Raw genomic sequence first — 27584 nt, forward strand, 5'->3', positions numbered from 1 at the left:
GCAGAGTCCTCCGGTGATAAATTAGACGATTTCACTCCATACTAAAAGCATATCGTCAGTGCGTATAGGTGTATCAAAACGCGTACTTTTGTCAGGTATCACATATTACTGTCAATTTACTTCTTGCACTGTTGATAAATAGAAATTCTCAGTCACGGTAGTAGACAAAAAATAAAACAGGTGTTTGAGCTGAGAATGTAGGATTCTTTACTTTTACTCCGTATACGATGGATATGAACACGTCTTGCATGCACGCTGGAGGTGACTGCCCACACTTCTTACATATGTGGGCGATCGCCGGAGCGACTTCTTCAGAGCCTCTGTAGGATGAGCAGGATGAGCAACATTAAGAAGGAGTCATTTGATTTCATGTTAGAAAGACATAATGGAGCATTAAGTGGAGCGTTTGTGTAGGTTACCGCACAGTATTGCGCTTCTTTTTGCTGAAAACTATTTTGTTTTGGGCTGTACAGCCGGTCAGATTTTGAAAGGTTCACAATGTGAAATCCACAGTCACTGCCAATCATGTCACAGAACACCCTGAGGGGGAATAAGTGGCAGCAAAGGTCAGAATACGATGGTATTAAAAACACCAAATTGACAAAGTGAGACCTGTAACACTTTTAATTATGGCTTTACAATATTATACAACAAAGAAAAGACTTTGATAGAGTTCAGAATCAGAGGCGACAGAATTCCCTTTTCTATCACAAAATGTCTCATTCAGCTTTCATAGCATATACACATGCAGCGGGCTGGAACTTCCTGTTTAGAGTCCGTTAGAAACATCTCTATTCCTTTCATTCTCTTGGTCCTATTAATCAAACCGAGACCAGACTCTCCTGAGTACACACACACACACACACGCACACGCACACACACACACCTTTTTTTCCTTTCAGGCTAAATTTCCTTATTTCACAAATCATAGTCCTTGAGATACATCACCAGCTTTCCTTGCAGATCTCTGGATTGGATGGCTTTTTCTTTTCTTTGCTGTGGGTGATTTCCTTTTCATGCCACGAGAAGAAATTATACGTGCACCTTGAATACGGTCCCACAGACATACCGTATATCCAAGACCACCACACCACCTAGGAAAACGTTGAAGTGCAGTCAAGAAACTATAAAGGGGGCATTAGTGTTGTTAACTGTCTTAATATATTACATTGGTCTCTTTTACCGTCTTCTCCAAACACAAGTCCCTTTATTTCCTCTACCTGAACTGTATTGTCAGATACAATTGTAAAAAAGGGCACTGAATACATGTCCTTTGATGTGCATAGATATTGATAAAGTGCAAATAGCATTTGGTTAAAAAAGCTTGTTGGTTTATAACTTGATCCAGTCTTTGAAGCATGTAGAAGAAAACAAATCAACCAGTCGCTGGTTTATAGTCATGCTGGTTCTGATCTGTAAATAGAAGTCCATCTCTGGCATCAGTTCTGTTTCATGTGATTTTCCAGTTTGCTCCTCAGTCACCCATTTCTGACCAACCCATGGCGAACACTGCCTCCACTGGAAGCTCTCTCTCTCTCTCTCTCTCTCCCTCTCTCTCTCTCTCTCTCTCTCTCTCTCGCTCAGCGGCTGTAATTCCTCTGCCGCCCCGGTGGGGGCAGCGTTTCCACTGAGCTCTACTTCTCATCCACAATCAAGATTTCCTCGGGGATCTTCTCCTCCGAGTCGGAGCACTCCGACAGCTTGTCCAGGTACTCCATGTCGCTGAAGCGCTCGGCGACACACTGGGCTGTCAGGCGGGCCTCCGGATCGTGGTCCCAGCACTCGTCGATGGATTCGCACACCATCTGGATGCCCTGCACGGGGAGCAATAGAGCCCAGATACAATCAGTCAATGATACAGACCCGGGGCGAGCCCGACAGACAGAATATCATCACCTCGAGCGACGAACGTTGACGTGTATTTATGCGCGTCAATCTGGGTCCAACTAAAGCAGCTGGCGTGCAATAAATCCCCAATTAAGGTTTTAATGCTCATTTAACATTCAATTTGTTTAAATGGAAATAATTAGGAGACTGCCTTTCACAATACCAAACAGAAATGCCACAAAGTACACAATTGAGCTTAAAAGGTTAAAAGGTGCCCTGTGGAGTTTTCTTACGGACAAAACAAAAGTAATGTTTACATTTAGTGTTAACAGCAAAACACATCGTGAGTATGCTTTTACTTCCTCGTGAAACACTTACAAATCAAATCCTTTACGTATTCTAAACTGTGTATTTGTTTACATCTGTGTTTACTCGCTTGCAGTCTTTGTCTGTGTGAAACACTTGGCAGGAATATGGAGGTCAAAAAACTCAGCAGGCTTTTACTGTCGTAGAAATGAGGCAGTGCTCGAGCTAAATTGTCAAAATACGTACCGTGTCTAAACTAACCATTGTAACTTATCTATTTGTGCTCCCTAGTTGCTATATTCCTGCTTTCCACACATTTATGATATTAACGCGTAGACCAAAAACATCGCTGACTGGTCAAACACAGACGCAGCTCTTCGGCTTTTATGCCGCTTCATTTTAGAAGTACTGGATGACACTACTTTAAAAAGGTCTCGTGTGTAGGATTTAGTGGCTTCTAGTGGTGAGGATGCAGACTGCAACCAACTGAATACCCCTCCGCTCACTCCTCCCTTGAACTACTGAGGCCTTCAGGTACCGTGAAAACAAAAGGCTCTCTCTGAAGCTTGTCCGCTCTGGGCTCCTGTAGAAACATGGCGGACTTACTGTGTTGTTTTCCTCGTGTGACGTCAATTCCTCTTGTCAGTACTTGCCATTGCATTTTGTAGGTTGTCCAACAGGACTCATTTATATATTCATTCGTTTGATTCTTTATATGAGATAGTGCACCTAAAAACCAACACGGCTCAACATCAATGTAGATGTGCCCCGGCTCTTACTGTGTGGTTGATCCAGCTGTCGGGGATCTCAGGTCTTCCTCGGTCTCGGAGGACGCTGTCTTTCATGCTCTCTACACACGGGTGTTCCCTCAGGTTCCCAAAGGGTGGCTCGTATTCTTTCACCTCTGCGCACACACACACACACACACACACACACACGAAAAACAGAGAAATGAGCCAGTGACATTCTCACACAGGTGAGCATTGGTTGTTTTATACAGGCAATACACTTTGAGACGGTTTCCCATCCAGTGAAAGATGCAGCTCTGTTGAATAGAGATCATTTGGCAGAGCACCACATCATCAACAACCACCAACCAAGGATTGACTGTGCGCTCAAAATTAAAACCGCAGTTTGCAAACTTTAAACAGCACCAAAGCAGCACAAACTGAAGAATCCTGTGCAGCTGGTAGAGGGGCCGAGGGGAAGATTTGCTGAAGACACACACTTGTTATCATCACTTTCTTTTTTACCCTCAGCGTCAACGGGCTTAAAGCATCTCACCAACGCAGCTCTGGCTTTGTGTCAGCGCTCTCTTACACAACATAATCCAGAGTGCTCGTCAAAAGCATTTTACCAGCCGAGTTTACCCGGGGCCAGATTTCAAAGCAACCGGCGGGTCAAGAGTTTCCAAAGAAAACGCATGAATCGGATGCATCCTTCGAGTTAAACAACGAATAAAAATAACAAAAGGCGTTGAAGCGCGGAGGGCTCGTACAAGGAAAACACACGTTTCAGAGAATCCACAGAGATAAGGAAACGCCTTATGAGGCACATGGCCGTGTGAAGAATGTTGAAGGGACCAGTTCAAGTGGATTTTCAACAATTAAGACGACCAGGACATGAAACAGCGGAGGACGTCTTTACAAAGACAGAAAAAAAGCCTTCAAACAGAAACAGATTACACAATTTAGAATTCCCCCCTTAGAAAGACAGATATGTTCTTCTACAGTACATCAATTGTGGTACATTGTTACTTTAACTGCGAGCTGAAACACGACAGAGTGGAATGAGCCGTGTTGTTGCACAATAACTCTCGATGAGCGTTTTTACTCCAGAAGTCAGACTTGTGCAACCGATGACTCACAGCGATGGTGGGAATCGTAAACAAATGTGCAGTTTAGCAGTGAAAGCCGTTGCAGTGACGCGCTGTAGCTGCTGTGTAGTGTCATAGCAGGGTAAGCACAGGTGTAATGAATGACATTAATTACGGCCCTGTTCCATTCAGGTGGGCCAGGGTGCTGGTGTTGTGCAAGCTGGGGACCGTGATTCATTTGATCAAGTTCACCTGTGCTTTCCCTGCCGATTTTATTTACATTATATTTGAGTTGAACCCGTTCCTGTAGTTTCGCCAGTTATCATTACTGTTTTTTCTAAGCGTGCATACGAATCGTAAAGCTGGACACGCCCCCTTTGAGCTCTCAAACACTCAAAGAATACACATACAAGGCAGTCAGTGTCACTGATTGGGCATTTAGCAGAGTATACTTGGCTCTAAATACGCACGCGCCGCAGACATGAACTGAATGGAAAGCACCGTGCAGCAGTGCTGAGTCAGCGAGCTCTGGAGTAACGAGGTCAACACACCTTACACACGCCAAAACAAAATAATACATACAACTGTTTGATAAAGTGCAGGCCAATAGAATAGACCTCCCACTTCTCAATAGGATGAACCAGATGATGTCTCATTTCACTCTTTCAAAACATGTTATGAGGCTCACAGGACGTTGTGACGCCCGCAGACAGGAATCTGAGGCTTCTGGGGCGCAGACTGTTGCAACAGAGGACTCATTTCAGAGGCTGAAACGTCCTTTTTTTGTTTTGTTTAGCTCTGGTTTGGTAAACCATTACCCTACCCAACCATCAGTCCATATTTTGTTTTGACAGCTCAGAGCGAGTGTTTACTGTGTTCTGGACTGAAAACCCACTTTGGGCAAACATGTTTATGTGTCCATCTCCAAACAATGGGCCCAAAATATATGAATCATACTACCGAGCATTTTGCTGTGCAAACAAAAGTGTGTATTCCAGGACGGAAAGATTGGCCAATCCGGCTCTAAAAAGGAAAAGATGTTTTTTTTTTTAGGCAAACCTTAAATTAAACTCTGAACAAGCAGAAACGATTGAAAAACACAACACAGGGCGAGCCAGGAATGCTGCGGTTTGCAAAAGTCACACAGTGCATATTGACAAGATTCCTGCCAAGCAATATAACAAGTTGAGCTCAGTAACAATGAGGCACTTACACTACGTCTCCCACGACAGCTGACATGTAGTGATGTGAATTTTGCAAAGCAAGCAAATAAACCCCCCCTGAATGTCTACTCCCCCTGCCAGTCGTCAGCCATGCCTGTAGAAAGTGTCTGAGGATCTGCAGCCAAAATAAATTCTGTCAAATTAGCTACAATGTGGGGAAATCCACGTACAGCCATGTTACCACAGCTAATGGCTCTATGGCGTCTTTCAGGGAATGAGCACGTGCTGCACTGATTATGGCTCTATAGGTAGATATCAACGCTCAAACTGCACTCGCAAGCCAAAAACAAAAAGAGAAACACAAACCAGCCTCAATGATTACAGCAAAGTTGAGCGCACGCTATATCTGTATTCTGCTGCCCTTCTGTCAATGCTTTCTGGCTAATTACGCACAACAAAGCACAAACATTGAACAACATCCTGTCACCTCAAAGCATCCATAATGCAGAAGAAAAAACACATCGGCACAGAGTTTGCCAGGAAATAAATTAGTAATGTGATCACAACAACATTGTCTGTTTCCCAAAAGTCTGTGCGAGTCTGCAACAACAGCCTGACGAACCCACTCCCAGGCTGGCTTTCATTAGGCTGCGGTGGCTGCGACACTTGTTTTGTGTAACTCACAGGTTGTTAAGTCATTTAGTACAGATGTATGCGCAACACGCGTGAGCAGAGCTTACAGTCGTACATATGGCGTCGACTTAGCCTGGAGGCTTACCCCACCATTAACTATGCGTGCCCTCGCCTTCACCTAAGCCCATTCAAAGGAGACAACCGTTTCAGCTCGTGCTGGACGCAACCTCGGCAAAACCAAATTGGGCACACACACTTTGTCCCCGATTCATCCACAATCAAGTGGTTTGATATCCTTGAATTTGTCCTCAAATGTGGATTATGGCAGACCCCCCCCCCCCCCCACCCACACACACACACAGGATATTCAGGCCCTCCGGTCCTGGAGGAGTTGATGTTCTGACATCTGGAGAGCAGCTGCCTTAACCTCACCTCCTCTCCGGTCTAGCCCAACCTCTCCCTCTAGGGACCGAAGGCATTTCTCCGTCTGCAGCTCCACATTCAACACCACTACACTATTATTCCCCTACGTGGCTCCACCCGTCCGAGGAACATAGTCTTTCCAAGCCCTAAATCTGGACCAGCTAAATTACATAGGAGAGACATTTTGGGGAACAGAGGCAGAGATAAAAAAAAAAGAAAAAGGCCTGCGCCTTGAATCCAGCTTTTTCCCTTCTCTGCGAGTTGTGTTGATCTCCATTTCTCTCTCTGTCTCCGTAGTCTTGGAAGATAAAGAAAGCAGAGTGATGGCTCATGGCTGGCTGACTGGCGCTGTCGACAGACGGCTGTGTTCTTCTCGCCTGGCAGATCTCGGATCAGACCGCGGCCCCGGGAACTGTGACAGAGTGGCTGCCTGCCACTGAGACGCAGAGCGCTGATCAGACATCTGTCTTCCACAGACACACACGGGGCAGGTGGCAGCGGAGACCAGAGGGAGCCGCGGCTTCATCCCCAGCCGGTATGATGATGCCCGGGGATGTGTCACTCTGAATCTCTGCCTGTGTGGCCTGGTGTTCATATTTTGTCTCAAAAGGAGGCCGAGGAGTTCTCAGGGTGTCATTAGTGACTCACGACCTCCGGGGACAACTTGGCAACTTCGGGAGAAAAACAAGAGGCCAGCAGCGGGAAACTCACAGCAGCTTTACCGTGATGGTGCTCCGAGTGCACAATCAATACCACATCTCTGCCAGCAGACGACCCACGAGGAGACTTTATTTTTAGCTGCCAGTGAAGCAAAACCAAATTACTGCATCTCATTTACGCAGCTTCTTCTTTCCACCTTCCTCTATCAAGTCAGCAGGCCGGCTGTGTTTGTGCAACGTTTGAACCTTTCCACGTGCTTTCGCCCAAGGAGAGGGTAACTTTTAAAATGTTATCCGATACAATCACCTGTTAAATAAGTAACCGGCAATCCAAGTATCGCAGTATAAAAGCAATATAATCGGATTACTTTCCGTTACTTTTGGATCACCTCAATAGCATCCAAGGACTCAAATCATTCGTGTTACCGGATTATAATGTGGAGCAGCAGCTGAACCCATTCAAGCAAATCAAATTAACCTTCATGCACATTCTCAGGGCTGTACCGAATGTCAAAAAATATGATTATGTTACATCATATGTCATTTACGGTGTTGCCAGATTGACTCGTTTATACAGGTGCGCGTGAGAGACTTACGCAGTCCCATTAATCAGTTACTCTCCAAGCCTGGTTTTGGGCTTAATGAACTACAGACCCCCCCCCCCCCCCCCCCTCTGTCTCAGGGAGTGGGCGGATAGTGGATAGAGATATACATGAACTATTCCAGCTGCTTCCATCTTTTGTCACTGTTCTGGTAGAGCAGTGGGACGGGTACCCCTCTGCTTCCACCACCCTCCAGTAAATCTACGCTCGCCTGTCCTCCCAGTCTGTCTTTGCCGGCATGAGTAACGCTGGATGGCTGTCTGCAGCGTCTCGGTGCAGTGGGAGGCTGATTAACGGCTGCCTCACCTGCCCAGGGGTAGGAAGAAAGACGGAAAAATGTCGAGACACCGAGCTGAAGTTTTATGGGCAGGGACACTCAGAAGAACATTTAAACTGGGCCATAAATAATGTTTGCTGCCGTGTACAGTGTTTATGTTTGTCTAGATCTCAATAAATCTACAGTAAGGGAATGAAATAAACGAATGGAGGAGGATGAGTCTGATGAATAAAGCTGTTGTCCCTCAAATCCCTCAGGAGGAAACCACGAGAAGCCACACCAACTCCGCCTGGATTCGTTTAGTCCATCTCTGCCCCCATGTATCCTGTCTGGTCCGCTCTCGAGAGACACTAGCCGCAAAACATCCTCATAGAAAGGAGACATCCATACTTACAGCTTCAGCCTCAGAACAGTGTGCCGCGGGGGCCGTGTTCTTCGCAAAACAGGAAATAGTCTATTTTCTTTTCAAAAAGGTGTACCCAAAGGGCACACGTGTTCCTGCTGCTTGGGAAAGCAAAGCAGAGGGGGACTGTGGGTCCCTCTGCCATGTTGTCTCTTCAGAGCACTCTTGGGCAGCGTAACTGTGCGATACACTTTAAGGAGGGGCCCCCCACCGGGGGTGGTCGTGGGGGCAAAACAGGAAATCGCCAAAGTAGAAGCGCTCATGCCCGAATCCGGCTTTCAATCACCGCTGTGACACAATGGAGACGGGAGCAGACACAGAAACAAACTGGACCACAGAGACACCAAAGGGAAGTGAAAACAAACGACTCGAGCGTCGACAAGAAATACTGCCCTGCAGTCTTTGCCTTCAGATAATCGCCCATTGCTATTATTTGCACATATCCTGGCCTTGTTTTCGCTACAGAGTGACAAACACAAGTAACGGTACATTAGTAAAGTGAAGGCTGATCCTTGAGACTACGACATGATGGATTGTGCGTTTGACACTTTTGGATTTTGTTCCCACAGTGATAAATGGGTCGCGGGAGACACACGCCCAAGTCCTGGGCGCGCAGTGTCACACATCTGGGAGGTGGACTTGGAGTTGGTCACCGAGCTCCGTGATTGGTAGAGCCGGCGACGCGCTCGCTTTCCTTAGAGGTCAAGCAATTTTTCTGTCAGTATTTCTGAGGATATTTCCAGGCCTCAGAGGGGATTTCATCAATCAGTGCTTCTATGGATTTCCTTCAGACCCAGCGGCCCGGGCTAATCTCTAATTTACCGAGGGAAACTTGGTTATGTCTATTATTAACTAAAGGTCACATGTGATGCTTACTGTGTGTGCACAGCGAGGGTACCATGCTACTGTATCACGCTGAAAGCAGGAGTCCACAAAACACAATTGATCAGGATGAATGCACAAAGAAACTCTCAGAGGAGGGTGCTCTGGGAGTTGAATAGAATTAAAGGAATAGTTTGACATTTAGAGGAGACACTACCAGCAGCACTTCATCCTTACCTCCAATTGCGTCGCACCTGGAGATGATCTCCCACAGTACAAGAGCCATGGAGTAAACATCGGCCTGTTTGAAAGACTCAATGTTTTCCAGGTTGATTCTGGACTCCAAGACCTCTGGGGCCATGTACCTGGCTGTGCCCACCTGAGGAAAGACGGGGGTGAAAAAAGATTCCCATGTCACTGAAGTCCACGACGCCACAGAGGAGTTCAGCTGAAAAAGCCCAGCTCCGTAGAGCATCTTAGAGTTATTTACGTGACGTGGGGGGGGTAATTGTGTGCCGTAGTATGTCATCACATCATATTTATCTGAATCAAAACATGCTCGATGTAGAAAATAATTGGAAAAACAGAAATGGTAGCTCTGAGCTCAACAACACGTCTCTTGTCTTCACATTAATTACCACCTTGGAAATTGTGTTCAACGGCGCTTCCTCGGAATGCATTAGTGGGCTTTACAATGCATTAGGTGTGCTGCGCAGCATGGGGGGGGGGGGGGGGGGCATTTTTATGATGAGTCATTTTCACTACAGAGACTAATATGACTCTGGCCTATTACATCAGTGTAATGAGTCCATCAAGAATCAATCAAGCTTGTTTTTCTTGCGACTATTATAGCGCGACCATCTCAGAACACTTATGATTTCTATCAGCGCTATCCATCTGGGGCCAAGATATAGAGGGTGCCAAATATTTAGAGAGGGTGTGATGAGGGCCAGAGATGAAAGGTTTGATTGATCGCTCGGCTCTCTTCGAGATATGGCAGGGCTTGGAGCGGCCTGTGTCTGGGCCGGCCGCGCAAATTAGAACAGAAGAAGATTTAGTTTTTTTTTTTTTTTATCTCTGAGGGGTTAAAAGCACAGTAAAACCAAACAACACCCCCCAAATGAATGCTGAGAAGGCTTTACCTGCCCACTGTTGGCCAGCTCGTCCACAGACAGAGCGTTGTCCAGGCGGAGGGCGAGGCCGAAGTCACACAGGCAGCAGGTCAGGTCGCTTTTCACCAGGATGTTGGAGCTCTTAATGTCCCGGTGCGTGATAGGCACCTTGTAGCGGCCGCAGGTGGTGTGGTCACTGTGAAGGTGCGCCACCCCGCGCGCCAGCGAACCCCCCAGCAGCCACAGGTCGTGCCAGCTGACGACGTGGTGAATCAAGAACTCTTGGAGGTTCCCTCGCGGCTGGTAGGCCGTGATCAGCCAGCACTGCCTCTGCGCCTTTCTGTCCTCCGCTGTCAGGAAGTGAAGCACGTTGTCGTGTCTCAGGTCCGCGTCGGAGAAAATGTCCTTCTCGTTCTTCCAGGAGGCGTACTCCTCGTACTGGAAGATCTTCACGGCCACCGTCTCGAAGCCCTGCTCCTCGCTGACCGAGGAGCCCTGCTTCAGCTTGGCTTTGTAAACTTCTGCGAAGCGGCCTTTTCCGACCTGGACGTCCAGCTCGATGGGCAGCAGCTCCGTGTTGTGGTTGAGGTTGTTGGCGTGCGTGGAGCTGCTGTCCGAGCCCTCGTCGTCAATCATGATGGCGTGAGCGTCGCTGAAGTCCCGGCGACCCCTCTTGCGCTTGGAGCTGGCTTGCCGCTGGCGGTAGACGCGATAGCAGTAGAAGGAAGAGACGACGATGACGGCCATAACCAGCAGAGGCACCAGGCTCACCAAGATGACCGCCACCACCTGGGAATCCATGTCTGAGGGGAGAAGAGCCAAAGGGATTAAGATGATGAAGACGCCCACATTCATATCGACGAGTTTGAAGCTGTGCTCAACTATTACATTAAACATTAGTATATTACATCAAAAAAAAGGAAATTTGAACAATTTCATGACCACTGGGCAAACTCCACCTGCTGCTCAAGATCATGCAATGTGATGAAAAGCTCCAGAACAGCAACCGTACCGAGGTTATTCTGTCAACCACAACGGTTATCGTTCAAAATAGGTTTTAAAAAGGGTGAGATTGTATTATTCTCTCTTCTCGGTGTGATATTTTAAAACAGTTTTTTCCACTTGTGCTTTTTACAGAATACATTACTGTTAAACAATCGGTCTCCCAAAATAGAAAAGCAATCCATCTCAAACGGTCTCCGTATCAGCATCTTACGTAAGCGTAAAGTAATATTCTCAGAGCAGCAGAGGAACCCGAGCCGTCCCACTGGAATGTCTAGAAGCATCACGAAGCTAAAGTTAGCGTCTGGGCCCTGACCCAGTCCACCACACATTGTGTCTCTTTATAGTATTCTTGTAATTTGTGTGTCTGGGAGCTGCTACGGTTTTGGCCAACAGTGAAAGTTTATGCTTGTGCTGTGTTTATACTCCAGCTTTTGAAGCAGCAGTCATAAACAGACCTATAAAAACTGTATCACCAGGCACAACATACTAAACAAGAAAAACATTTAACAATTAGCAGCTACTACGGTGGGACAGGAACAGCTTCAAAGCGAAAATATCCTCACATTTTCCCCATTTTGCTGAAGAATAAGAAACTCATTTTAGAGGCAAGTGAAGAAGACGTGAGGAGCAGAGTCGGGCTGAAATAAGGGAGGACGACGAATGGGGAAGGCATCTCGCGGACTAGCCAGTCAATCCCTCTGCTTCTCTCTCATTTTTTTTTTCTTCTAAACAGGAAACCACGAGTCTGAAATCCTCAACATGGCCCCAGCCGGCAGTTTGTTTTTATTTTCATAGAGCGAGAAACTATTTCTCGCAACAAACCTGTCACTGTGCCCCGCGGACTCTCTCCGCTTTGGCCAAAACCCTCACTTAAAGGAACACTTCACCCCCAAAATGACCATTTCAACATCAATTTTTCACCCTGTGTTAGCTCGAATTCTTGAAGAGAGCTCAGGAAACTGTCTCGCATGACCCCACTGTGAATGAAGAATCAAAAAACGGAGAAAAGTCTTCATGATTTAAAGTAAATGTGGGGGGTGGGGGGGGGGGGCGTGTTTTAAAACAGCAAACTATATAAAAACATCCGTTTACATTTGTCATTTCTTCAACAATTCAAGGCAACTATGGGGTCAGATCAGTCTCAATAATCATAAATGCACACACAACAATTCACAAATATATTCGTCTCAATAATCCCACAAATATATGTGTCGCGATCTGCAAAGAAATGCAGTGTGATCCACAAATAAATACATCCAAATCCACAAACAAATATAAAAAATCCACACAGAAATACTTACAAATGCAGAAATATATTTGTGATTTTTTTTTACATTTATATATCGTAATTAATTTATTTGTGCATTGGAATGTATTTGTGAATCGTTCCGCGTGCATTTGTAAATCGGATATATTTGTGAATCTTTATGTGTGCATTTGTGATTATTGAGACTGATCTGACCCCATAGGTAACATGGGGTAAGTAATTGATTTACAAATGGTCATTTTGAGGCTGAAGTATTCCTTTAACAAGGAAAAATATTCTATAAATGGCAATACCTTAATCTGAATCTTGAATTTGTGAGATTGCGAGGCTTTGACCAGCTGGTTAAAACCCCTTAATTTAAGAATTTCCTTAACAAATTACCGAAAACAATGTTTGTAAAGTGAAAGAATTATTAAAAGGAATAGTTTTCCTGCTCAGAGTTAGAAAGAAGATTGGTACAAATCCCTTATTTGTCAGTTAAACATGAAGTTGGAGACAGGAGGCAATTAGCTTAGCATAAAGACTGGAAACGGAGGGAAACAGCTAGCCTGGCTGTGTCCAAAGGTAACAAAATAAAGCTCAGTGACTCCAGAAAATCATTTCTCCCGTTGGCACACAGCCCCATGGAGAAACCGTTAATTGATATTTTTACACTTGTAACGTTAGATGTACCGGCAGACGGATTCCGTTCCCTTTGAACAGAGCTATTTCACCGTTTCAATACTTTATGCTAAGCTAAGCTACATCCGAGCTCCAACTTCTTGTTCTCAAGTTAGTTCTCCTTTTGTATTCTTCTTGCCATTTCCAATAGTTTTCGTCGATGTGTTTCTGGTTCTGTTGAAAACACCCTCGGCCCACTCGTCAGGGCAGCACATGGCGTGCAAAGACCGCGGCAACTCTGAGGCATTTCAACTGGTATGTGACAAACAACTTCGTCTTTCCTGTTACTTAAGTAATGGCTTTCCTAAACGTATCCCTCAGTTATGGGGAAAAGAGTCAGTAATGGGCTTAGTCACAAAAACAGTTTTGGACACTGGTCACTAGAGGAGGAAGAGGTACATTCTCCCTAAATTCACTGGCATTGTTCCTTTGTGCTTTTTAGCCGGAGCTCCTTTATTACGACACCGTCTCATGTTAGTCACAGACATTCTCGACGGTAGGGGAATGGATTTCCATTACGTGGTTTGGACTGGGCAGATGCTTTCAATTTGTGTCTCTGTGCACAGCCGGGTCTCAGAAGTGTACCTCCGTGTTATTATTGCCTGGATGCTGTCGTCAAAATACATCTGATTCCGGGGCCAGTGTTGTAACTGGAGTCTACAAGCTAAAGTCTCCCAAACCTGTTTGTAATCATGTATCTGGAGAGCACTACAGTGCACACGCGTTTGCATTCATGCATGACGCCTTACATGACAAGCTGAGAGAAACTGGCATGATAACATGAGGCCCGCCAGGACTATGACGTTACCATGTTGTGCTGCACAGATGTAGGAACCAAAGAGTCCCATCTTTGCACACGTAAAACTGTTACTGGCCTATTGCTTCACTGTTGAGGAATGCGAAAGAGATGGACACAATAAGGAACTGATGCAACTTTGTACTACTTACAGGAGTATGAGTCACGATTGTGGGAAATACACTAATTTGCTTTGTGTTGGATGAGAAAAGCGAAACGACTCTCGTGTCCGTCTGTTCAGTGTAAGGCCAGCCAGCAGCTATTTGGCTTAGCTAAGCTAGCGTCACATGCTAAAGTCTTTACACTAAGTTGCTGTAGCGCCATATTTAATGGATTCAAGTATTCATTGAATTTCAGGAAGGCTTGAAAACTACCTTTGCAAAGGTGCGCCATATTATTCTCGCAAGCCAATCAGAGCAGACTAGACTTTTCCAGAGGGAGGGCTTAAAGAGACAGGCTCTAAAACGGAGCGTTTCAGACGGAGAGTAATTACAGGTGTATTCAAACAGACAGTATGAGAAAATTGTGGGGGTTTTTTTACCATCAAAAGCATGAAAACATGTTCTAGTAGAAACCCAAAATACAAGTATGAAGCTGAAAATGAGCATGATATGTCCCCTTTAATGCGGTATGTCTGCTGCACGATGGATCTTACCGGATCACAATCATGTTATCTTAAAGGCTCAATCGAAAAGAAAATACATTGGTGTAAGAAACTCACTCGGCTCAAGGGTGGTTAAAAACAGGAAAAACAAGGATTGGTGGACAAAATAATTGTGTCTTAACTTACAGGAGTTGAAGAAGATGTGCTCGTTGCACTCATCCTCCGAGCAGGAGCAGATGAAGAACTGTGAGCCCATGCCCTTTCGTTCTTTCATCTCACACTTGCTGTTGTTGTAATCCTCCAGGTCCAGGCCATACAGCTTCTGAGATCGGCCGTGGCAGACTGTATCAACGGTGACATTGTCATCATCTCTCCTTCTCCTTGGAAAGAGAAAAAGCACAAAGAAAATACTGCCATTTACTGGCTTTGGCAATGAAGTCCCCTTTTCAGATATCCGTATTATCGTGTAACAAGGCAATGATGGCAGGTCTGCAGTTGTGCAAATATTGCGATTTTTAAGCAGTGCAGTGATAGAGTGGGGACTGTAAATGGGATGTTTGTCTCTTGCAGCAGTCCACGGTCTCAGCATTATGTAAATTACTGCAATACAGGGGTCACATTCGGGAACGGCGAGATTCTTCAAATACCATTACAAACAGGAAACAAAGGAAAACCCTGAACGCGCACAAACACACACATCTAAGTGTTGCTTCCCTGCTGGGCAGCGTTGGCAGTGCAGAGCGTTTCAAAGAGGTGCTGCTGTCCATGTGCCGTTAGCTTTCTGCTGACCTCAGCTCAGACAACGTCCAACAACATAATGAGCAACAGCGGCGCGGGTTTCAGCTTTTAACGCCGGCACAAATCGGCCTCCTGCTGCTTCTCAGAGTCAGATTCGCTGCTGGATGCTGGATGTTTAGATGCTCGTGTGCTGTTGTGATCCGGCCGACGGTCTTCATCAGAACGCTGACTGACAAAGTGTTCAAAGGAAAACGTCAAATAAAGAAAGACGTTTTCGGGCTCCTGGGAGGAATTGGAGGACGATTTGATTGTTAAAAGAGCATCCACTGTGACCCAAGAGGTGAATTATGTTAAATGCTCTTTTCGCTTTAACTAGACTCAACTAAAACCATTTTCAAAACCCTGGCTTTGATTCGTAGGGAAACGTGAGTTTAGATGAGTGCCCACTTACCAGACAGTGACACACACATCTTCGTCGCTGGGGCAGATGGACGTGATGTCACAGTCCGCCTTGCAGCTCCCTTTACCTGTGCAGCTGGTGGACTGCTCATCACAGAACTTACACAGCCTCCGTGACTTCATTATATTGGCTTCTGTTGATATAAATAAAAAGTGATATAAATAAAAAGTGAGACAGGGCAGACGGTGAGTTGGGGACACAAAAAAGGTTCAGTGGACTCTGCTAAAACAAAGAACTGACTCAAGCTCATTTTCTTGCATGGTATTGGGTTGACTAGGCAGCATGTGGCATTAAAAAGGACAAACAGACCACTCAGGAATGCAAAACAGTCTTACTGTTCATACTTGGCATGAAAAAGTTGAAATCTAATTAAAGGGTGAGAGTCTTTTGGAATTTGATGATAAGTAGATGCAGATATTCAACCAAACCACTGGAAAATCCAAACTATTTCATCCTCGGGGTGGCTAGATATTTCTTCCTGTGAAGTCGGAACAATAAGCGCAGCGCACGGTGGCATCCACCTCCTTTGGTCTTGTTCAGACTTGACTTTGCCGGCAGGCAGACCCGTATCAGTGAGACAGACAGGATTGTGCGATGAGTGCCTGTGGGTTTGATAATCATCTAAGGAGACAACTGCCAGACAGGCAAGAACAACAAACAAAAGGCAGCACGGATGCATCTCCTCGCTGACGAGTCTCTAATTTGTCCCACCGATGAGTCGGCGCCCCATCTAGAGGTGTTCAAGAAGATCAAAAAGACAGGGGGGGGGGGGGCATTATGTATTGCTGTCTCTGTGTGTTTGGAGAGAGACAGAAATGGGCGTGTGTACGCGTTGGCGAGTGTTTGTACGAGTAGAGAAACTCTCTGACCGCAGTCCTTTCATTGAGAGGCTTTTAATGATAAAAACCTGTCAGGCAGCATTTACCGCTGTTTGGAGACACAGAGCAGCGAGAAAGGTGAACAATATCTCTCGACTTCTCCGATTTATTTCCTTTTACTCGAGGGACTGTCCTCTCAGCCACATACAAGTGCGAGTGGAAAGTGGATCTTGTGGCTTTAAGAGTTGGAAATGATCCTAAAAGAGGATATTCCAATTTTCCCAGGAACAATCCAGCACCAGTGACTGTTGAAGCATCATCAGGAATAAATGCGTCTCACGGGAGGATTTTGTGGGGCGTTTGTACAAGTGCACACAATGTGCACTCAAGCGGTACGATGAAGTCAGGCCGCTCGCTGAGAGTCCATCGAGTAAACAGAGCGGGAGCGAGTGAAAGAAAGACTGTACTCCTTTCAGATCTTAAGGGTTCTGAAAGAAACAAAAATCAAACCGCAAAAAAACAGGAAGAGGAGAAACATGCGACAGCAAAACCACATAGCCACACGTCGACTGTGCACAGGAAGTTGAACCTGTTCGTTGATGTGCAGCTCGTGACCAAACCGAGACAGCAAGTAGGTTAACATCTACCTTGTGTAGTTTAAAGATCACCCCCCAGGATGAAGCATCGTAAACAAACACGCACGATGCATCTGAAACATGTCGCCAGTTGTGTAAAGATGGCCCTGACAAGACTTTCATCACGTGACCACATCGCGAGACGTTCAACTGGGAAGTGTAAGTGAAAGCAGACAGCGAAGAAGTCTGCCCGGCATCCGTTCCGCCTCTGACTTCACACCGTCTCGAAGGAAAGGTGCTGTGCGTGTGCGAAAAGCCCTCGCACAAAAAGCCTACTGTATCCTGTCACCCCAAATGTGCAGGGTGGGGTTAGACCTGCAGCAGAAACACTGTACAACCTGCAGCGCGGAAGAGCAGCGAATCTAGAGCAGCGTGTACGTCGACGGCGTCCCGTTCCTGTGCCGGACTGAGATACGGTCAGAGGAATCCTAGCAGGATATTGCAGACGGGTATTGCTTTTCTGACCTCGTCTTCACCGGGAGACTCCCACACAAGTAAAAACATCACAATATTACACTTGAACTCCAGACTAAACTTCTTGACTGGGCAATTTAAAACTCTGCCTGCCGGGTTTGCCGGGCTGTTTTGAAGTCAGTCAGCACAGAGGGGAAAGACCATGCTTGAGTGCTGGTGGTGGGAAGGTGGTTGAGCCGGAGTAATTATATCATTAGAGCAACTCCTCTGAAAGAGCATGCCATTTAAACCCAAGGGGGGGGGGGGCAATGGAAGGGATGAATGCTAGTAATTGTCACCCAGGGCTACATGTAATTGCGGAGAGGGCGGGAAAGAGGATTAAGGAGCAGCCAAAGCCACTTGGTGCCTCCGGGACTGAGTCTGGGACAGATGAAGAAAAAGATGGAGACAACACATCCCAGGATTTAAAGGCTGTGATTTACGACAGGTGATGCCCTCAAATAATCTAGCATCCACAGTGAACAGCTAGGCTAACACACTGAAGGTTAGCGGTGTAAACAGAAGTGTATTTACTTCTTCTCTCATGTCAGTAGGACACAGGAAGAGCAAACGCGCAGGCGAGAACGGAAACAAGGCTTGTTGAATGAATGAGGCACGCGAGCCTCGATAACTTGCGCACTTTGGGAGTTTGTTGTTTTTAATTAAATTAATTGGACTATTTGTAAAGTAAAGTGTACCACATGCCCGTTAAAAACACCCGTGCAAACGACAGCGAGTATAGTTTGTCATATAATCCCAAATGAAAGCGCTTAACAGCGCTCCACTAATCACCCCGCAGCTGTGACTCAACGCAGCCGCTCCTCTGACAACTTCTCTCCACGTACAGAGTTCAACTCACCCGCCTCCTCGAGCTGAACACTACCGAAGAGTATCGCGCCACACCAAAAAGCGGAAAACCTGAGGAGCTCCATTGAGAGACAGACTGTACACTCCCCTCCTGCTCATGAATTAACCGAAGCCTTTGACACCGGGCTAATATCCAGAGTTCGCGGACTCTCTCCGGTCCGCCTGTTGCTTCACCCACTCCGCAAAAAAAATGAAATAAAACGCCTCCACGGCTCCGGGTAGAAGCAGCAGAGTAAACACAGCAGGCAGGACTTGCCCTATATGACTCACACAGTATGTGCACTTTCATGAAACAGGAACTCTTCAGAGGGGTTGGACAGTTGTGTTTTTTTCTCTCTCTCTTCTTCTTCTTCTTCTACTTCTCAGTCATGCTCGTGTGGCTCACACAGTCTTGAACGTGTCATTAAGAGGCTGAAACCCTGCAGAGCAAGACTTGAAATGACATGTTCTAAAATAGCTGAACCAGAAGCTTCACCTACAGGCTACACACATAAATGCAAACACCCCGATTCACTTCAAAGCGGGCACACCGTCTACACATCTTATTTAGAGCCGCCATCTCTCAAAAGAGAACTGCTGGGATTCTGCTCATATTTATTATAAGTCTTCCACACGTGTAGGTGTTCATTCTAAGTCACTAAGTCACATTGGACCCTGTTTTTCTGGAGAGGTTCCAGGCTCACAGTTAATCAGAGGTGACATGAGAAGTGGCGAGAGTCACTCCATATCTCTCCTGTTTTTATTGAAGACACACGGAGGTTAAGTCCACTCTAACGGCCATAAATTACCCGACTATTGCCGGGGCTTTGCCGACATGCGTTTTAAGCTCTGCATACTCGAGCTGTGATGTCAGGTTTCAGTCCTGACCCCGTGACCCCGGAGCTGATAACTCTCCACGCAGGACGCCTACTCCTCCGGTTTTCAACTGCTTTGCTCGGTGAGCCTGTTTGAGCGTATGAAGACGCTCCTCGTCACTTCAGAAGTTGCCTGAGGCGATAACATTTTTAAGTTGTCTTCAGAATCAAAGCAGTGTGTGCATCCATCTGTACATTTTAAACAGGAACTGAAAATAGCTAATTCTGCATCATGCCAACTGGCAAAAATGTTTACAAATGTAGGCTTAAATTTTGGCTTAAATATAGGCTTTGGGGGAGTTTTTGTTCAGCCCATTTTACTGACCCCATTTGGGTGTGCGCTTGTTTGCTCAAGCCTGCATGCCAGGCAGCCGTTCAGCACTGCAAGATGGGGTCCAAGCCACAAGGTGGAGACCCGACAGCGCCGTGAGCCCACTGACCTCAGCACATGTGGGCTCCCAGAGGGTCACAACATCCTGCTCACTGACCACAACACCCAAACACGACGCCTTTGTAAACTTCATCTGCTTCATTCAGTTCAACAGGAAACACACGTCACCCCCGTGTGCTCAGGCGTATTTAAACACAATCCTTTTTTTTTCCTGTCACTTCATGTGCTTCTTTCACTGTTACTTTTAGCTTTCCCCCTGCACAAGTCTCCCAGTGTTCCTTTGCCTTTGAACCATTTTACACCCCCCCACCCCCCCGAATGCACAAACACAGATAAACAAGCGGCAGGCAAACATCCTGAGTGGTATTATGCTCAATAGCAGGTGCTCAGCGTTCCTGTAAACTGCTTGGGTCAAGTGGAAAGGTAAACACAGCGACCTGATGACAAATCTCTGGACGCATGCCTCGAGATAACACCGGTGGCAAACAAGCGCCATTTGTGCAGCACATTACGAAGTGGACGTCGGTCTCTTTGCACCATTTCTCTGCATCTCTGTAGGAGGAAACGTGGCAACACACCTGCAGTGTCCCTCCCACACACTCAGGTTTATATGCATATATTGTGTGCTTATTCCTGATAAGATCTCTCCCCCGCACTGAGGGCCAACTTGACGTCTGCCACAAAAGGAGAAGACGCACAGGAATACTGAATCTGTCAGTGCTGAGGCAAGCATTGGAAAGTTGGAAAGATGCTGAATTGCAGTTGAAAACAGTGAATGTATTATTTCAGCTCCCATTCTTACGACATTTACCTGGACAATAAGTCCACCAGGTTTGATTTAAAGAGTGTTTTTTAATTAAGATGTTCTGTTTAGAAGGAAGACTATCGTTGTAGTTGGAAGCTGCATGCCACTACAGTCTTCCTACTGTATGAGATTCATGCACACCCTGTTCTTAGTACCTAAAATGATACGGTAGCACAAGGGATGCTTGTGTTTTGCCCTTTTTTTTTTACAGGTTACTGTAAAATGAAAGTGCTGAGCTTCAAATCACACATGAGAAATGAAAAAAAAACGAATTATAAAGCAGGTTTATTCACGTTATTTATAGTATTGCAGACTGTATTTTTTAAATATGTTGTAAAAGGAGCCAGGGAAACATAAACATCTCACAAAATATGATATCTTATATTTGAAATACAAAGGAAAAGGTAAAGGAAATTGTTGGTATCAGTTTGACAGGTCAGTGTGTCTCCACATTTTGTTAGTACAAATCAACAATCTTATTTTTTTCAACTGGGTAAAGGAGTCAATGCCCACTGGGAGTGGATTGTAGCCACAGTCGTTAACAGAAGGAGTCTGCGCCTCCACCTTAAAGGCCACTGACCTATAAATGTACCTTGTACACTTTCAGATCCACTCTCAACTCAGAAGGGTTGATCACACATTTGCTGACGATTGGTCCGCTGGCTGCAGAAGTAAGCCAGCAACCTGCCGGATCACTGCACCCACTGCCAGCCAGCCACCTTACGCCGTCTGTCTCAGTAAACCGCTTTCAATGAGGACTTTGTTGCAGGATGAATTGCACAAATACAGCTCACGCCAAAGGAAAAACATCGCTAAACACTGCTGTTGAAGTCCCACAAGCTCGGTCTTGTGTATTTGCACAGCAGAGACAAATGTTATACATCTTGCAAATTGCTTGTGAGAATAGTGGCACAAAACAATCAGTCATTTTAAAAGCAGTGCCTTCTTCAGTTACACTGCTCATGACTAAAGGGACCTGCCGCAGCAACCGGAATATGACTTTTGTTTCAGATTGTGGACGGTAACAATTGCTAATTAGCACTGAACACAAAGTAGCAGCAGATGCTGCTACTTTAGCATTGCAGGTATTTGGTCATCAAGTATTGGACAAATTGAAAGGGTGCTAGAAAATAAAATGAAAATGTCAGGGGAGCGCCAAAGTCGTAAGGATTCATCCTTGGCACCATGAATGTCAGCATAAAACTGACTCCATCCATTGGGCTTGTTGTTGTTGAAACATTTCAGTTTGGACCAAAGTGGTGGGCCGACCGTCAGCATGCGTGGCTTCATCTCACAACTGCAACTCATAAGAGGACCATGAGTGACACAGCATGCATACAAACACATTGGAGTCAAAGCCACAGAAGCGTGCAGGGAAGATAGTGCTGTTAAACACAACCTCCTGCTTTTGAGTTCAACGCACGCACTCTGCCACAAACTCAGTCAAAGAGCAAAGAACTAAGGAAATCTACCTCGACACGACTTGCATGTGGCTTTGACTGCTCACTCATACAGAGTCATGCACAACAACACACACACACACACACACACTGAATTGGCAGAGTTTTCTCTGTGCCATCGGTAAGCCTCAGGAAGTCGCAATAGCCCATTTGGACAACAACAGCCTCTCTCTTTCATCCCCCACCGCTGTGAACGGGCTTTTTCTCCCGGCGTCAGACGCTGTGAAGGAAGGGAAAGTTTATCTTATACACGCCGAAGGTTACAACCTTTGCTATCACAACATGTTTAGGGCTATTGTTCTCTGGCAGAATATTGATAGGTGTCCCAAACTGTGCCAAAGCTGGTTTCATAAGGACAACGCGATGGGGGTGGGGCAGGCAGCATCCTGTTTCTTGGTGTGGCTCATGTGGGGAGATGAAGTGACAGAGGTACGATCTCATGGGATACTCTTATCTGTACTCATGCTTGGACTGTATCAGCCTTACATATTGACCATCATGGATTCGGACATAAAGCGCACTCTCGCAAAACCCAAACTCTTCAATTCAAAAGACCACAAAGCAGCAAAAAAGAGGAACGGAAACAAACAGGATAGCAAAAACAGCTTTCCGTAATGTTTGAAAACCATCTCTTTGCTGAGAGCACAAAGCCACAAGTCAACCTTTTCAGTGGAAATACAAGAGATCTCCAAAGTGTCATGCTGTGGTCTGTGTAGGGTTAAACAAGCCCTCAGCCTGTGTCCTGCCATCAGTCCCTCAGCCTGTAACTACTTCTGTGGTGGGAGCAGGGAGAAGATGATGAAGATGATGGTCATGCCATTCACCAAACCTTGATTACAGGGAATGGACAATTTTAGCAAAGAGGGGGAAGATTTAGTTGCCCTGTCCCAGATGAACTGCTTCAGTCTGAAGTCCCTACAATGTGGCTGGAGATACCGTTACACACACACAGAGGCAAAGTGTGTCTTCTGCTGTGAGGGAGTGAATGCAGTGTATCATGCAGACTACAAAGGAAACGTATGCGCTGCATGTAATCACAGCATTAATGAAAGCCATGTGAATCATAACGCCGTATGCATCGTATCACCGCGCTTTGACACACACATGACCAGGGGTGGAAAATAACTATGTAGTGTTGAGTAAGTACTTAAGTACAGTCTTGAGGTACTTTACTTAAAAGGGCGGATATATAATTGCGTTTTCTTTTTAGTTTTTTCTCACGTGACCTGACGCAGGTTCCTGCATGATGTCGCTGCTACATATACAGTACACTTATATCCTTATAGGCAGTGTGTTAGTAACTTAGATGGCGGTCTTCTCCCAGTTGAGAGAGGCAGACAGAAGTACCCACACAGAAGCTAAGTAACGTACTGCTGTGGACGCCTCGTTAAGTTTGGTTCTGCGAGGTAAAATGATAGTTTTGTTGCTTTGCAGCAAGCATCGCTGACGGTCAGGCAGCCCTTTCCAACGGGGAACTGAAGCCGCTACATTGCTCTTTTCAAAGCCTCAGGTTGACCAAACAGTAATATCTATCAAAACACTGGAGTATACACTAATCTGGGGAAGTACCAGAAGTACATTTTAGGTCCTTCTGTAACATTAAAATACTGCTGAGATGTTTCATCCAATATATTGTATATGATGTTATAACTGATGAATCGCATCCGTTTTATGTCCTGTAACTTTCATGTACTTACCTTCCAGCTGCAGTCGAAGCCGTTTCTCCCCCCCCCCCCAAACCCTCAGATAAACAGGCTGCACACTACCTGCCAAGAAAGACAACGTTAGCGCCTAGAAGCTGAACACAGTGGAGCCTGATGTTTCCTACAGGAAATTTGTGAAACAGAGCTCAACACCTCCTCCATCACTGGTCATACGGAAGTGACTTTGACATGTCACAGTAAGAAAAGCACAGGTGCACATAACAAAATGATGGCGGAATTCCATTAGCTGCCTTAGTCTCAGGATCCTGGTATTGTGCATGCTGGCTCATTGTTACACTGCCAGGACTTACTGGGGCCCTTGAATAGAACTGTTAATGTCATGACTGTGTTTTCCTGCTGTGACAAGTTAAAATGTGCTTTTTCTCAGGTTGTCTGCAAGAGGAGTTTGTCCATGTTGCTGTATGATAACGTGTAATAAGGTTAGATTTCTGTAGCACATACTGCCCTCAACTCGGTAAATGCAAAACACCACGCTTTAGAACCGAAATGTCAGTGGTTCACTCGAGGCAGTTATACACAACCAGCATCCACCGAGTCACAGTCGTGTCTTTGTGGGATGCAACTCGAAGATGGGATGGGTGGGGAGGGGCGTGCATGCGAAAAAGAACCCCCAATGCTCAATGACAAGCAACAGGCTGCACTCCAAATACGTTCGGCGAGCGAGCCCAGTGATCGTGGTTTCCCGAGAAACCCACTTGTAATAAACATTCAGAATCGGAGTGTTTTGAAGGGCAAGTCCTCCCTGGACTCAGCGGCCGCAAGCGTCTTTACAAACATCTGCCGATTCCCCCCGATGACACCAAAGACTCCTCTGTGCACTTCCCACGGGAAAGGCTGCGCCGACACGGAGATGAACAGACATTCCAGCCAAACGAGGATTCTGCAGTAAAAATAAATAAATAAATAAATAAATAGCAGACAACATGTTTATGTCACGTCTCTACCCAGAGGGGCCATGCCGGGGTCTCTTCAGACGACGGCACACAAACATGAAAGCACTTAATTGGAGGATATATCAAAACAATATTTACAAATGTCACAGGCAAAGTTAGACTAATGAGTTGGTTTGCTGACAATATTTTGATTTAAAATCAAATATTGTCCAGTCAAAGTTATCCCTCTGAAAGCGCGGCCGTTTTGATCACATATATACATATCTGATGATGAAGCCAACAGCAGCAGCTGAATCATTACAGATTCAGCTTCCTGTGATCCAACATCCCAGATGATGTTTACCCACCAGCGATAAAATGGAATTTTTAAGGGGTTTAAGGATATTCACTTGATAAATATCAGCAGGAATGATTAACTCTTTGATATAACTCATCCTCTATGACCGAGGCAGCCTGCAGCCTGCGTCTCATTTTCAGCTATCTTGCGCCTCACACGAACAATACGAGTTATTCGATAAACGCCGTATATTGAGGGCGACTTAACAGGCTCCTCTCCAACACTCTCCAACACTCCTCTGACTGCAGTGCTGGGTGCTCGGGGCCAGTGGGTACATGCTGGGTGTGCCAGCACAGGAAGCAGCACTCATCCTGTGCCACCTTCTGCTCTTGTTGCAGGCAGGAAATACCACCATGACCCGACACCGATAAGGACAAGGAGCTGAACAGCGGCCGCGTGGTAAACAGCGCCAGACAATAGAGGGACCATATACTCTGTGTTTATGTTTGAGAGAGTGACAAAGAGATTGATCCAGATGGGAAAATGAAAAGGAAGGTTTTTAGTTGGTTTTTTTTAAGTGAAAGGGAATAGTTTGCATGCCAACCCATCAAATACGGCAGCTTGATCCGTGGCCCTACGCGCCAAAACTATGCCCCTCAGGTGTCAGCTTTGAAGGTGCCACTGGTGGGTTTAAAAATGATGTTGGGGTGCCGTAGTATAAAGATGGGGAGGAAGTCGGGTCGGATGGATGGGTCAAACAAACTCATGTCCTGTGTGAATCTAAAAACACACTTAACTTTATGCAACGTGATCTTTTCCGAAACTGAACCAAGTAGTTTTGTTGTTGACCAGGTATGAAGCTAATGCACCTAACTTACGCATGTATGTAACGTTAACCACATATTGGGATCTAATATTTCAGCGTATATTTATATGTCCACGTATTGAAGTCCATCAGACTACCCTGCACCTCGCAAAATGACGCTAAAGGGGCCACTGACCAATCGTCTGTAGGTGGCTAGCTGGGAGTGAGAATGTGTTGCGTGAGCGTAAGGACTTTTAAAAAGGAATAAAAGGAATACTTTGACATGTATGGATATGTGCTGATTCATTTTCTTGCTGAGAGTTCGATGAGAAGATGGCTTTACACTCTCGCGTCTGTACCGTAAATATTAAGCCACAGCCAGCAGGCTGTTAGCTTAGCTTAGCATCCAAGACTAGAAACAGAGGGGAAACAGCCAGCCTGGCTCTGGCCAAAAATGGCCGACAAGCACCTCTGAAGTTCACAAATGAACACGCTATATCTCGGTTGTTCAATCTGTACAGAAAACTAAGTTCAAAAATGGAGGTAAAAACGGACAAACTGCGCCTCGGCTAGAAATAGTCACATAACCACATGTGATTTTTACACACATTCTAATAAAATTAATTTTATAACTGTGAATGAATAAATAATTAATAAATATGATCCTAATAGGCATTTCACTGTATATTTATTACAACCGTGTCATATTAAATCTTGACAGTAGTTATTGACGAACACATTTAAAATGTCCTGCTGAACAACATTACAGTGAGACATGAAGCACTCATTGTTATATTGTGTGAGATTAAATAAAGTGTTGCAGATATTGCATCATATATGTGAATGTGGTCCAAATGTTGTTCACTATTACTCGCGAAAAAAACTCTGAGCCAGCATCGGCCATTTTCTTGGCCCAGCGAGAACCATGTCACACATTTTGAGATGCAGTTGAAATGCATTGCTGTGACGCCGATGGATTTAATTTAACGCCTCGTTGCAAGCGCTTCTCCTCGGCCCGGCGCAGTCATTTTCCCTCGCCGGTTTGTAAATGTACCGTGACTGTGAACATGCATTTATTTTCAGCCACTCCATGGAAATTGAGGCGAAGCTCAGCTCTTGTGGATGACTTTGATCGTGGAAAACCTGCTTGCAATTTCTTCCTTTTAAAACAAACTGTGCATGACATGAAGTGAGATTGAATCTCGGCATGTTCCCTCGGAGCCTTTGCGTCCACGCGGCATGCAAATGACAAGAAAATGACATCCCTCCTCTAATAGAGCCACTGTGGGCTTTGTTCAGTGCAGCCACTGTATTGCAGATCCATACAGTGCAGCTAATGAGGCCCACAACAAGCTGCTGATGGAATATCAGAACATATTCTCCACTGAAAACAAGCTGCACATATTTACAGATGACACGGCTGAACACTGATGTCTCTGTTGAATCGATGCTTCCAGATAAAACAGATTTTTTTATTTGGACAAAGGCATCAGTTTCACATTTACTCATCAGATCTAATGAAGTTCAGTCCTGCTTTTGGAGCCAACCTCCTCTTTTCCCTTTGCCAGGTCCCAGTGAGCTTGTCCAAACACAGTGACTGCCAGCTTTCTTTCCTTCAGAGCGCTCTCCTGACACCGGCATGATTTAGACATTTCAGGAAATCACATTTAAGCGTTCAGAGCTGCTCTGACGCAAACGCAAGAGTTTTTATTAATTCGCTCTCTTTTTTTTTTTTTGCTGGAATTTTATCGCGAGGTCCGATGTGAAATATGATGCTTCTCAGATGAACAGGACTCTCCCTGAAAATTTGGCCGAGGGATTAAGATGTTCCACCCGAAAGCCCACATTAGGTCATAGTTTATCAGTATCAAGTTCTTATAATGTTCCAGTGATTTAAAAAAGGCCAGAAACTGAATCAAAACCGATGCAGTGTTTGACGGATGATATGAATCAGAACCAAGCTTACCTGGTCCTCCGTCTCCAGCGTTACAATCCCATCTTTCCTATTTAGTTCTGCATCTGGTTGCAT

At 45.6% G+C, this 27584-nt stretch overlaps 1 protein-coding gene across 3 annotated transcripts; it reads right to left on the reverse strand.

The window, feature by feature from the left end:
* Positions 1-615: 615 nt before the first annotated feature.
* Positions 616-27584, reverse strand: LOC306791689 (TGF-beta receptor type-2-like). 3 transcript variants are annotated; one of them, XM_079288534.1, is made up of 7 exons: positions 27522-27584; positions 15565-15706; positions 14562-14755; positions 10074-10846; positions 9169-9310; positions 2913-3037; positions 616-1814 (listed from the first exon to the last, which is right to left on the reverse strand). In XM_079288534.1, the coding sequence occupies exons 2-7, from the start codon at positions 15693-15695 to the stop codon at positions 1635-1637; spliced, it is 1545 nt and encodes a 514-aa protein (XP_079144660.1). In that variant the 5' UTR covers positions 15696-15706; positions 27522-27584; the 3' UTR covers positions 616-1634. The 3 variants fall into 3 exon arrangements, with proteins under 3 accessions (XP_079144660.1, XP_079144659.1, XP_079144658.1); XM_079288533.1 differs by lacking the exon at positions 27522-27584 and adding an exon at positions 18617-18733; XM_079288532.1 differs by lacking the exon at positions 27522-27584 and adding an exon at positions 18339-18571.

Source organism: Melanostigma gelatinosum, assembly GCF_949748355.1.
Source record: "Melanostigma gelatinosum genome assembly, chromosome: 17".
NCBI classification, from domain to species: domain Eukaryota; kingdom Metazoa; phylum Chordata; class Actinopteri; order Perciformes; family Zoarcidae; genus Melanostigma; species Melanostigma gelatinosum.

What these genes read in the sequence shown, in the direction of transcription:
- LOC306791689 (XM_079288532.1), bottom strand. Translation starts at nt 18,411, where the DNA reads ATGGAGCTCCTCAGGTTTTCCGCTTTTTGGTGTGGCGCGATACTCTTC. An exon ending in CAGGTGCGACGCAATTGGAG is followed by an intron (nt 3,038 to 9,168) that starts GTAAGGATGAAG and finishes GTGTGTGCGCAG; the next exon opens with AGGTGAAAGAATACGAGCCA. An exon ending in ACAGCTGGATCAACCACACA is followed by an intron (nt 1,815 to 2,912) that starts GTAAGAGCCGGG and finishes CTCCCCGTGCAG; the next exon opens with GGCATCCAGATGGTGTGCGA.